The sequence below is a fragment of the Antechinus flavipes genome, chromosome 2, assembly GCF_016432865.1.
Source record: "Antechinus flavipes isolate AdamAnt ecotype Samford, QLD, Australia chromosome 2, AdamAnt_v2, whole genome shotgun sequence".
Lineage (NCBI taxonomy): Eukaryota > Metazoa > Chordata > Mammalia > Dasyuromorphia > Dasyuridae > Antechinus > Antechinus flavipes.
Window position 1 is genome coordinate 262,081,870 of NC_067399.1, and position 13,734 is coordinate 262,095,603.

The 13,734-nt window shown below is 33.9% G+C and overlaps 1 protein-coding gene across 1 annotated transcript; it reads right to left on the bottom strand.

Moving 5' to 3' along the window:
• Nucleotides 1-3,747: 3,747 nt before the first annotated feature.
• On the bottom strand, nucleotides 3,748-4,683 carry LOC127546608 (olfactory receptor 11G2-like). The gene has a single exon (XM_051973635.1). The coding sequence runs from the start codon at nucleotides 4,678-4,680 to the stop codon at nucleotides 3,748-3,750; it is 933 nt and encodes a 310-aa protein (XP_051829595.1). The 5' UTR covers nucleotides 4,681-4,683.
• Between the last annotated feature and the right edge of the window lie 9,051 nt (nucleotides 4,684-13,734).

Consider the following 13,734-nt stretch of genomic DNA (forward strand, 5'->3'; position numbering starts at 1 on the left):
TAATTTTCTATTAGAGTTAGGTTCTGACGCTGAACTGGAGCGAGAGTTATATACCAATCTTCAGATCTTTCTTGTTGCTGTTTCTGGAACTAACTCTGGTGAGGTGGGTGTCTGGAAGTTTTTGGGACTTCTAGAATGTTATAATCTAAGGAGAGGTGGGGTCATTGCTCTCCTGATCTGAGCTCTAGTTCTTATCCAGAAAACGACCTTGTTCTCATGTAACTACCAATACTAGTACTCCTCCAGGTTTTAGTACTATGAGATCCCTTCCTCTCCTATAGATGCATCTGCTAGTGCTTTCCTCTGTCTTAGAGCTGAGATGAGAGTCCCTAATACATTGTGAGTGACCAAAAGCATTCTTCTTTGCCTTAGAACCACAACCTGGGTCCCTGATAGCCTGCTCTTAAAGTACTATCACTTCTTTTGACCTGTAACTGCTTATGGGAAATGCAACAGGAACCTGAATTCAGTGCCAACAAATGGTTCCCTGTAATCTCCTTCTGAGCAGTTGGCTGACCTCCTCTACCATCTGTGGCCTGAGAGCTCCTGAAATGGCAGTTGTAGTTAATGCAGCCATCTCATTGCACTGCCTGTGTTATGCTTCTGTGGTCCCTTCATTTTTCATGTGAGCCAAATATTTCCTTTAGACATCTTACATTATCTTGGTGTAGATAATTGCTTTACCTGATATTTTGTTGGTTCTGCCACTCCAGAACTCAATTTAAAAAAATATTTTAGAATTGTTTGGAGAATAATTTGGGAGAGTGCTTCTCTTCCCCCAATTATATTGGTTCTACCTCTCTTAATTTTTCAATTAAATTTAAGCCCATCTGAGTGTAACATATATCATCTGATATGTATATCATCTATGTAGCATATAATCACCTGAAGGTGATTCATGCTCAGTGTCAAAGAAAGATCTTCTCAATCAACTTCTTATTTATAGAAGAACTACTCCCAGTGAGGTTAAATACTTAACTATGGTCTCATGGCTAGTAAATGATGGATTTGAATTCAAGTCTTCTGATACCAAATTTGAAATAAGATTTTCTGATACCAAATCTAGCATGACTTATACCATATCACACTGCATCTTACTTATGTTATTTATGTAGTCTTTGCTAATTTAAAATATTTTCTTTAAACCCATTTTGTCTGACACATCTCTTAAGTATATATTTCTACCCACAATGGGTGATAATCTGTTGTTAGATTTTCAATGATTAAAAAAAAACTTCAGACTATTTATAGGAGCTGAGTACTATGAGATATTTTTAAGTGTGAACCAATCATGAAAATATTTTGCTATGTACAAATTTAACACTGTTTTGCTCTTTGTGACACTTTTCAGAGTATTCAACTCATGTGAAATTATTGTTTTCTTTTTTTGTTAATTATTTTATTAGCCATATTAAACTTCCCCTATAAAATTCAGAATGCCTATAAGTTCTTAGAATGTTGTAGTAGAATATTAATAATAAGATGAATAAAATTAAGGGGAAATAATTTTTCAAAATATTGGGCTCAACACTTTTATCCATCCCTTTTCTTCAGTAAAATTCCATGCAATTTATCCATATAGTCACTTATCTTGATATTAACTAGTCATGTTACTGGAATAGTAGTGTCCTTTTTGTTGATAGAATACAATGTGATGTTTCTATACATTATTACTTGCATGTTGAGTGGACCTAAAATACTTGAAAGAATGTTGCCTAAATTGGTGTCTGCTCAAACTAGAAGTTGTTTCTTATAATTTTCTATAGCATTCAAGTACAGTGTGCCCATTGCCTTCTCTTTAAATTAACTTTTTTTTGATAAAAGTTTGCACTTCTTTGAATAAAAGGTATCTCTGATTTTTGTAACTGCTCCTTATTATTTTGTTCTGTGGGTCCTTATTATTTTCTTCATTTTTACATTTAACATTTATCCCTTCAACATGGTCCTTAAGAGTTTTGGGATGAAACAAAAAAAAATGGGTCTTGACCTTTGTCAAATACATCCAAGTTTTCAATGGAGAGGGAGAAATTTCTCAGTCTAAAAAACATCAATTTTATTGCAAAAAAATTGGAGAGTTCTGATATTGTATCAAAGGCTAGTACAATTTATTTTGAGATAAGATTTCTATTTTCTTCTCTGCCATTCCTTTTTTTTTTATTGTTGTTGGAATGAAACCAAAAGGTTGACTTGTGATGACTTTGATGAATCAAATGTAGCAATGATCCTCTTTTCATTCTGCTTCTTGTTGGTTTCCCTTTCAGATCCATTGTCATTATTCTTGCCATAAAAGTACTTGTTCTCACAATCTTTAAAGAGAAGTGTCAGATCACACAATGGTTTGATATCTATGTGTATTACTATTTAGTCACAAACAGAATAATGAAGTTGGCTAACTATATGGGGCAATCAAGAGTATTACATACTTAAGGTTATAGATGGAGGATAAAAACTTCTAAAGGTACCATTGATTTAGGGAATGACATTTCTTTTTGTCAACCATGCAAGAAGTAAAGTAATATTTTAATGATAGAGACAGATGTTATATTTATTTCTGGAGCTGTCTTTTCAGTGATAAAAGTAGGTTCACTAGATATAGTACTCTTAGATAAGATGACAAGCTTATTTTTTGTATCATGAAGGCTCTTTAGATACTTGGCAATGCCTTGGAGCATTTCAAAGACAGATTGCATTATTTTGCTATTTATCTTGGATAGTCTAAGTAGAATACCAAGCTACCATATAAAAAGACCTTCATTCATCCTGCAGCAACAACTGTAGGGGTTATTTTATTTCTTTGGGGGGATATGAATATCTTATTTTGTAATTGCCTCAGATTTCAAAACAATAATACCAAATGACTGGAAATAAGACCCCAAATCATAACTGGGGCATCTTTAATATAAAGTCAACACAACACATTACATTAAGCTTCATTAATTTCTCCTTTCCACCACTCAGTTTTTAGTTCCATAATAATTTTAAAGAGAGAAAATAAGATACTGAAAAGGATTAAATTTTCTCACTGATTAAAAAAAATACACCAGGGATAAGATGATCAGAAGAATTTCAGGTTTTAGTATTCTTTAATCTTTGGGGGCAGCAGGAAAGGAAAAAATGACAGGTGTGCTTCATTTATGGAAGACATGAAATTTCCAAACAAGACAAACTGTAAAATTAATAATAATAATTAAAAAAAACCCCACATTCCATTTTCCCTCTGACTGAAAGGAAAGTTGGAAAGTTTTTTCTCATATATATATATATTTTGGAACTCAAGATATTGCACATTTTATAGTTACTCATTAAAAAATCCCCACAAATTTTAAAGGAAAAGGGATGCTATTATGATAAAATAGACAATACTAAAATAAGTCACAAGGTACCAAAATAGAAACAAATGATTATCCTAAAGCATCTTTGATTGAAGTTAGATTTACAGAAAAGAGGAATATGAGATATATGATCTTTATTTCGAGTACTCTAGCACTCTAGAGTACTAAAGCACTAAAGCACAGATTGTGTTGTTGCTATTTTAGGAAATATTTATCAGTGAGAAAATATGAAATAGAATCTCACTTCCCCTTAATACTTAAACAACTATATTCACCAATTTAGGTTTGATTTCCATGGTAAACAGACCTTTAAGTTTGTATGGTTTAATAATGACTTCTATAGATGCAAATTTCCACTATATCCCCTTTCATTGTAATTTTAGACTATATAATGAATGCATTTCACAATGACCTTTCATATCTTGTGAGAAGTTATTTTAGTCAACAGAACTTTCCTCAGAGCAGCCTTCATATCTTTGTTTCGAAGGCTGTAGATCAAGGGATTGATGAGTGGAGTGATAACTGAATAAAACAATGTCACAACTTTCTGGAATCCTACTGGTTGCTCTGATCCTGGCCGCACATACATCATCATAACCGAACCAAAGAATAAGATGACTACAGCTAGATGTGAAGCACATGTAGAGAAAGCTTTATGTTTGCCAGCTGCAGAGGGGATCCGCAGCACAGAATTAATGACTAAGGCATAGGAGATGAGGATGAAGATAAAAGTACCAACCATAAAAATAGTATTGAAAGTAGAATAAATAAACTTTGTGGTATGGGTTTTGGAACATGAAAGAGATATCAATGGGACAGGATCACACATGAAATGATCAATAATGTTTGGGCCACAATAGGACAACTGTGAGATGAGAACAACTGGTATTAGAAAAAGGACAAAACCACATGACCAGCCAAAGATCACCAAGCCAGTGCAGAGATGGGTAGTCATGATGGTTGGGTAATGAAGTGGACGACAGATAGCAAGGTACCTATCAAATGCCATGATACAAAGATAGAAGCCTTCATCACAGCCAAAGGAGAAGAAGAAATAAAATTGGACAAAACAACCAACAAAGGTGATGGTCTTGGTCTCAGAAAGGAAATTGGCCAACATGTTGGGAACAGTTGTGGTGACATAGCAGATCTCCAGAAAGGAGAAATTCCCCAAGAGTATGTACATGGGTGTATGGAGGTGCCGATCCCAGCGCACAGCACAGACAATAGATGCATTTCCCATTAAAGTTAGCATATAAATCACTGAGAATACCACAAAGTAGACCATCTGTATCTCCCAGCTGGAAGAGAAGCTCAGGAGGATGAAGTGACTAACAGAACTGACCATGCTTTCTATGTCAGAAATATTTCTTTTTTCAGAAGCCATGAAGATGGTGCTAGGTATAAAAATACAAATTAAATTGAGATTGTTTCTTTCCCCTGAGAAGTGTGAATTGCATTTTCATTTATTTCAATCAAATGGTAAGCATCCTGATTTTTGCTGGAATTTAAATTATGATGTCCTGTACCTATTATTAGAATGTACAAATGAACTTCTTTATCTAGTAAAGCAACACAGTACTACAGAGCAAAACAGGAATGATTTAGGTTAGATTTTAGTTAACAAAGATCAAGAACCTAGAATTCAAAAATCCTCGTTTCTTGTACTCTGCCACTACACTTCTATTTGATTCTGTGTCTGTTGCCTTTCGGTATTAGAGAAAGTATGATATAGTGGATAAGGAGATAAGCTTAGAATCAAGAAGATTTGAGTACCTAAATTAAATGTGTCTCTGACACATTTTTTTTCTGTGTAATTATAGACAGGTCATTTAGTATATCAATATCCCAAGGAATTCTTCAGTCTGCAAGTTGTAAAGCAGTTGCTGCATTGGTGGAAGTAATGTCCTTACCAAATCCCTGGCTACTTTTTGTAGCATTGTTGCATATTCTTTCATATCCCATGGCTCATTGGTGATGGTGGGGAAGTTAAAATACTACCTTATACTTCTAGGCTCTCCCTTTATCATCATCACTCAATAACTACTTTGAGTTTGATTGAATCCATATTTATTACTCAATCAATATTCAGGTGGTCACTATCTACCAATCTCAAGAATATTGCTTCTTTCCCCAATGGTTCAGTACCTGATTCATAGTCTTTCCTCATCAGTTCCGTCAGTGTACATATTGATACTTCCTCAAAAACTCTAACTTCTTTATTCCTCAACTTACTTATTTTCTATGAAAGATTTCTTCATCCCACATCAGTTACAAAAATGGCTACACCCTTGATCTTGCTATCAGCTAAAACCAGTCCTCTTCCGTGTCTATAGATTCTGAAATTTCTTTATCTAATTGTTATCTTGTGTCACTCTATTTCTTCCTCTCCCTTGCAACTCCAAATGCTGCTCTTCATCCTTACTGTGAGTTTCAGTCCCCCACCCATCATTTCTCCCCCAAGCCAACACACTTGCACTGGCTTATTCACTTCCCTTTAACTCTATAGTGAGCTCTTCTGCTAAGGCTTTTGAGCTCTTTAACTCATCCAAGATATTTCCAAAACTCAGCCTTAGATTACTTCTACCATCTGCTGTCTTCAATCCTACTCATATGATATTGAAACTAACCAGAGAAGATCACAAGTAGTTCCTCCTACACTGATTTACTACTCCACACTATAGTCTTTTCTAAGCCTTTTTTTTTTTTTTTAGCTTTTAGCCATTTTCCAGGATATCCCTTCACATATTCCCATGAAATCACAAATCTAGTCCAGTGATATAACCTAGATCATCTATGCCCCTGACATCTAATTGTATGAATTTTTTTTTCACTGATCAATCTCTTCTTTACAGCATTATTTCAAATCAATATTGCTGTCTAAGTGTGCATACTTACTCTGGTAGGAGCTTCTTTTTCAGTGTCTCCTGCAGTAGTCTGCTGCCCAGAATATATCTAAGTATAATCAAAGTACAATTAAAATAAACACTAAATGTGGCTTAACATTTAAGTAATAGGAATACACATGAAAACTAAGACATGGGTGTTATTCTTTTGTAACAGCAATAGAAACTATTGTGATAGTTTCTGTGATTGTGCTAATCACTTTCTAATGTTTTGTGAATTTTTATTTGAAATTCTCAAATAGCTTAATAAGCAATATTTAAAATCCCTTAATAAACAATCCATATTTAGAGTAATGAACAAACTACAGGACTAGGAAGTGATTCCCCAAGGTTCCTAAAAGTCTCTTAGAAATAACAAGAAAACCCTGTGCCTTTTGGGCTTTTATATTCAACCTTCCTGGAGACAAAAATGATAGTACAAATAGGACTGACCTTTGAATATATTCTGGCCCCAGGCAAAGTTCTAATTGCAAGAGATTATAGTATGCTTCAATTTACTCTTTCGTTCTTTCCAGAAGAGACTGGTCAAAGCAAGAAAGTCAAATATTGCATTAGGGGATAATGGGTATGAAAGAGAGATGGGATCTCTGGCTTTGTAACCTGCCATGAGTTGTACACGATAAAACTGGAAGGACCCTCACTCCTTGGCATCAGAGTATTCACTGACAATTGGGAAGGTCCAGATAAAGGCCTAATAGATGTTTATTTCCTTCCCTATCCTTTTGAGGTTTGGGATTTTCCTCTTGAGCATTATCTGGCTTGTTTACTCCACATCAGAAATTTTTCTTGTTTAGAATGAAATCCCAAGCCTTGCTATTCCCAGAAGTCTCATTCAATTGCTGTAGCTTCTCTTTTCCTAAATCCTCATTCCAGGAATTTCACAATGTTTGTGAGGAATAATTTAAAATTGATAAAGATGGTCATAATGATTAAATAAGTTAAAACCTTTGTTGGTAGATTACAGTCTAATTTTTTTCCTCAGGAAATTTCATAAATATTTGTGAAATGCTAGCTGCTACAAATACAAAAGAAAAAAAAAAGTCACAAATTTTAGACCTACATGGACCACAGAGATTATTTAGTCCAGTTCCCCTCTTTTTTAAAAATTAAAACTGCAATTTTAATCACATAGGGAATTCACAATGAGGAAATACCTTATAACAATGTAAATTAGCATCTCTTTTTTGGGGTTTGTTCTTTCTATTCTTTTATTTAAAATTAAATGCCAAATAAGAAAAAAAAAACAAATAAAAAAGACAAAGGAAAAACCAAACCAACCACTGTCATGTACTCAGCAGAACATCAGAGAAGATTCAAAATATATAACAATAGATTTACATTTCAAGAAAGCATATATAATAATAGAAGACATTATATTAATTATATATTTGCTTCCTTGTAGGCTATTCTTTTGTTCTCTGATGTGTACTTTTTACTTTATGCTTTCTTCCCTTTCATCCCCTTTCCCTCCTCCCAAAAAGCATTGATACACACATCTATAAACACATATACATCCACACACACACATATCTGCACACATACACACAAATTATCATGCATTTATATATACATAGACACACATCTAAAACAATATTAATATGGCTGAGAAATAATGTAGATTTCTCTTTTAATTCAATCTTTAAGTTTGATTTCATCTAAGATCAATGGTTATTGCCTTAATTGTTTTCCTAACAAATTCTACTCCTAATCCTTTTAATTACTTTAGTTCTACTCCTTCACTTGCCTTGTTATTACTTAACTTGCTTCCACCATGGATCCCTCCCTTATCTTCTCCCCCTACCTTCTCCCTCCCTCTTTCTGTCATTCCCATTAATCTACATACCTTGCCACCCAGAGTGGCCCTGCACTGACTCCTTATATTTCAGTACTCTTAGCAGTATCATATGATTTACTTATGTAATTTAAAGACCCCTGGACATTGACATTCACCCTACTGCAACAACCTTAATAACACTTATACTTTCTTTTAAAGTTTTTTAAAAATTGTTGTCTACTCCCTTAAAATCAAACTTATTGTTATTATTATTATTATTTTTGCTGAGGCAATTGGAGTTAAATGACTTGCCCAGGGTCACACAACCAGGAAGTATTAAATGTCTAAAGCCATATTTGAACTCAGGTCCTCCTGATTTCAGGGCTGGCACTCTATCCACTACATCATCCAGCTACCCCTCATGAATTATTTTTCTACCTATATTCCAGCATTTAGCATACTTCTTACAAATAGTAAATGTTTAATAAAGCATTTTCATTCATTTATTCACTAATAGGTTATGTGAATTGTTCAGAATCATGCAATTAATATTGAAGAGAAGGTGTTATGTAAAAGAGAATCTAAGATAAGTCTCAAAAGAATGCATTGAGAGGAATAAGATAAACTATTCCATTTTCAATATGATTGTAAAGTTTTTATTTATCAGAAATTAGATGAGAATACAGATATAGATGAAGGCAGAGCCTTTCCCATTCAATTATCTTGTCTAAATAGTAAGTATTCTCTTCCAACCCAGTTCTGCCAAACAGCAATTTTTCTTTCAATCAGCTTTTCCTTGTAGCAGACATTTTGCAGCATACTTTGAAATGCTGTTATGTACTTTAAGTCTTTAAGTACCAGAGGTGGCATTAGGAGTTACTGGGAGTGGAGCCAAGATGGCAGAGTCAAATCAGGAAGCTGCTTGAGCTCTCCCAATTTCCCTGGAAAACCACTTGAAAGCAGAATATGACTGAACGAAACCATTCTCCAGCTTCAATTTAAGAAATGTCAATCTCATTGGGATGAAAAGGGTATCTAGCGCAGGTCAGACAGACTCTGGGAAAGCTGGTGAGAGGATCTTCATCACAGCATATCAGTGGCTATGACCCTCAGTCGTGGCTCTGTAGAGGAGCAAATAAGAGGGGCAACTTCCAGTCCCATGTCAGAAGGCAAACTCTGGGAAACCAAACTGTTTCCTGAACAGAGCAGGCAAAGTTACTCCCTGCAGCCACAAGGGGGTGCTGTGACTCAAAAGGAAAGTGTCAGAGCTGCACAGTAAGCTTGGGACCAACAGCACCACTTTTATCCCAGGAGGAAAGTTCCATCTTAAAAATAAAAAAAATAAAATAAAAAAGAGGAAATACCAAAAGAAAAGTAAAGAAAATGAGCAAGAAACAAAAAGATAACCTTGACCATAGAAAGCTACTCTAGTGATATGACAGACCAAAATAGAAACTCAGACGAGGACGGAATGTCCACCAAAGAAATCTCATAGAGTGAGATAAATTGGTCTCCAGCCCAAAGAGGCTTCTTGGAAATACTCCTAAAGGACTTCAAAAGGCAAATGAAAGAGGTAGAAAAAAAGATATGAGAAAGGAAATAAGAGGTATGCATGAGAGAGTCAACAGTTTGGAAAAGGAAGGAAAATTTGTCTAAAGAAAACAGCTCCTTAAAAAGAAGAATAAAACAAATGGAAAAGAGATACAAAAGATAACTAAAAAAAATCACACAATAAAACTAGAATAACACAAATGGAAGCTAATGACTTTGTGAGATAGCAGGAATCAATCAAACAACTAAAAAAAATGAAAAAATGGAAGAAAATGTGAAATACCTCATTGGCAAAACAGCAGACCTGGAAAATTCAAAAGAACAATTTAAACATTATTGATATACCTGAAGGTCATGATCAAAGAGCCTTGATAACATTCTGCAAGAGGTCATTAAGGAAAAACTGCCACAATATTCTAGAAACAAAGAGGTAAATACTCATTGAAAGAATCCATCAATCACCTCTGGAAAGAGATTCCACAAGGGAAACCCCAAGGAACACTGTTGTGAAACTCTAAAACTATAATCTTAAGGAAAAAAAATTCCATAGAGCAAAACAACTCACTTAAAAACTCAATTGGACATATACTAAAAGAAGTTTAAAAAGCTAATGAAGAAAATAATTCACTAAAAATCAGAACTGAACAAAAAGAAATGACTGATTCATTGAGACATCAAGAATCAGTCAAGCAAAACCAAAAAAATGAAAAAGTCAGATATTTACTTGGAAAAACAACAGACCTGGAAAATAGATCTAGGAGAGATAACCTGAGGATCATTGGACTACCCGAAAATTATGATGAAAAAAAGAGCCTAGACACTATTTTACAGAAAATCATCAAAGAGAACTGCCCAGAAGTAATAGAACCAGAAGGTAAAATAGGTATTGAAAGAATTCATCAAACACCTTCTGAAAAAGTCCCTAAAATAAAGACTCTGAGGAATATCATGGCCAAATTTCAGAATTTTCAGACTAAAGAAAAATATTACAAGCAGCCAGGAAAAAACAGTTCAAATACTGAGGTGCCACAATAAGGGTCACGCAAGATCTGGCTGCCTCAACATTAAAGGATTGAAGGGCCTGGAATCTGATATTTCAAAAGGCAAAAGAACTTGGAATGCAACCAAGAATAAATTACCAAGCTAAGCTGAGCATTTTCTTCCATGGAAGAAGATGTTCATTTAATGAAACAGAGGAATTCCATTTGTTTCTAAGCAAAAAACCAGATCTAAACAAAAAATTTGATCTCCAACCATATGACTCAAGAGAAACAGAAAAAGGTAAAAAGAACTCTTGAGAACTGTATTTCTGTTGGGGATATACATAAAGACCACATGTATAATTTGATTTTATTGATATAACACAAAAAAGGGAAGTAGAAATGGAAAGGGGATAGTGTCTGAAAAAGGGAAAAGGGGAGATAAAAAGAGGGAAACTACATCCCATGATGAGGCAAAGAAACATATCATATCTGAGGGAACTTAGAGAGGGGAAGGAACATTGTGTGAATCTACTCTCATCAGAGTTGGCTCAAAGAGAAAATAATCGACATATTTGTTTTACAGAGAATCTTCTCTCACCTTATTGAAAAGGGGGAGAGGAAAAAGAGTAATAAGGGAAGGGTACAAGAAAGGGGAAGGGAATCAAAGGGAGGAGAGAAAGATCCTAAAGAGGGAGAGCTGCATGATGCAAGTGGGGCACATAAGTTTAATACTAGGGGAAGGGGATAAGGAGGGGCAAAAAAAAGAAAAGCATAAGCTGGGGATATTATGATGGCAGGAAATACAGAATTAGTAATTTTAACTGTAAATGTGAATGGGATGAACTCTCCCATAAAGCAGAGGCAGATAGCAGACTGGATCAAAAGTCAGAATCCTACAATATGTTGTTTACAGCAAACATATTTAAGGCAGGGAGATACATACAGAGTAAAGGTAAAAGGCTGGAGCAGAATCTATTATGCTTCAAGTGAAGTCAAAAAAGCAGGAGTAGCCATCCTTATCTCAGATCAAGCAAAAACAAAAATTGATCTAATTAAAAGAGATAAGGAAGGAAACTATATTTTGCTAAAGGGTACTATAGACAATGAAGCAATATCAACACTAAACATATATGCACCAAGTGGTATAGCATCTAACTTCCTAAAGGAGAAGTTAAGAGAATTGCAAGAAGAAATAGACAGCAAAACTATAATAGTGGGAGATTTCAATCTTGCACTCTCAGAATTAGATAAATCAAACCACTAAACAAATAAGAAAGAAAGTAAAGAGGTAAATAGAATATTAGAAAAATTAGATATGATAGATCTTTGGAGAAAACTGAATGGTGACAGGAAGGAGTATACTTTCTTCTCAGCAGTTCATGAAACCTATACAAATATTGACCATATATAAGGATATAAAGACCTCAAAATTAAATGCAGGAAGGCAGAAATAGTAAATGCTTTTTTTTTTTTTCAGATCACGATGCAATAAAAACTATATTCAACAAAAAGTTAGGGGTAAATAGAACAAAAAGTAATTGGAAACTAAATAATCTCATCTTAAAGAATGCTTGGTTGAAACAGCAAATTATAGACACAATTAATAATTTCACTCAAGATAATGACAACAATGAGACAACATACCAAAATTTGTGGGATGCAGCCAAAGGAGTAATAAGGGGAAATTTTATATCTTTAGAGGCTTACTTGAATAAAATAGAGAAAGAGAATATCAATGAATTGGGCTAAAATTGTGAATTATTTCTAATAGCTTTTTAGTAGACTCTCTGGGGTTCTCAAAGTATAGCATCATATCATCTGCAAAGAGTGATAATTTGGTTTCCTCATTACCTACTCTAATTACTTTAATCTTTCTCAACTTTTATTGCTGAAGCTAGCATTTTGAATTCAATATTGAATAGTAATAGTGATTGTGGGCAACCTTGTTTCACTCCTGATCTTACTGGGAATCGTTGCAGGTGATCCCCCATTACATATGATGCTTACTCATGGTTTTAAATAGATGTTCCTGACTATGCTAAGGAAAAGTCCATTTATTCCTATACTCTCAAGTGTTTTTAATAGGAATGGATGTTGGATTTTATCAAATGCTTTTTCTGCGTCTATTTGACATGATCATATGGTTTTTGTTAATTTGGTTATTGATATAGTCAATTATGCTAATAGTTTTCCTAATATTGAACCAGCCCTGCATTCCTGGCTTTAAATCCTGCTTGGTCATGGTGTATTACCCTGAGGATGATTTTCTGTAATCTTTTTGCTAATATTTTATTTAAGATTTTAGCACCAATATTCATTAGGGAGATTGGTCTATAATTTTCTTTCTCGGTTTTCAAACTACTTGGTTTAGTCTGTGTCATAAAGGGAATTTGGTAGGACTCCTTCAATCCCTATTTTTTCAAATAGTTTATATAGCATTGGAGTTAATTGTTCTTTAAATGTTTGGTAGAATTCACATATAAATCCATCTGGTCCTGGGGATTTTTTCTTAGGAAGCTGATTAATAGTTTATTCTATTTCTTTTTCTAAAATGGGACTGTTTAACCAATTTACTTCTTCCTCTGTCAGTCTAAGCAAGCTCTATTTTTGAAAGTATTCATCCATTTCATATAAGTTATCAAATTTATTGGCATAAAGTTGGGCAAGGTAACTTTTAATTATTGCTCTAATTTCCTCTTCATTAGTGACAAGTTCTCCCTTTTCATTTTCAAGAACAACAATTTGATTTTCTTCTTCCCTTTTTCTAATAAAATTTACCAAGGGTTTATCTATTTTCTTGTTTTTTTTCATGGAACTAACTCTTAGTTTTATTTATTAATTCAATAGTTTTTTTTTTTTTTTACTTTTAATATTTTGTTCATCTCTCATTTTATTTTTAGAATTTCAAGTTTAGTTTTGAGGGGTTTTTAATTTGCCTTTTTTCTAGGTTTTTTAGTTGCCAGCTTAATTCATTTATTTTCTCTTTTTCTATTTTATCCAAATAGGCCTCTAGAAATATAAAATTTCCCCTTATTACCACTTTGGCTGCATCCTACACATTTTGGTATGATGTCTCATTATATAGTCATTCTCTTGGGTGAAATTATTAATTGTGTTTATGATTTGCTATTTCACCCAATCATTATTTAGGATGTGATTATTTAGGTTCCAATTATTTTTTTGTCTAT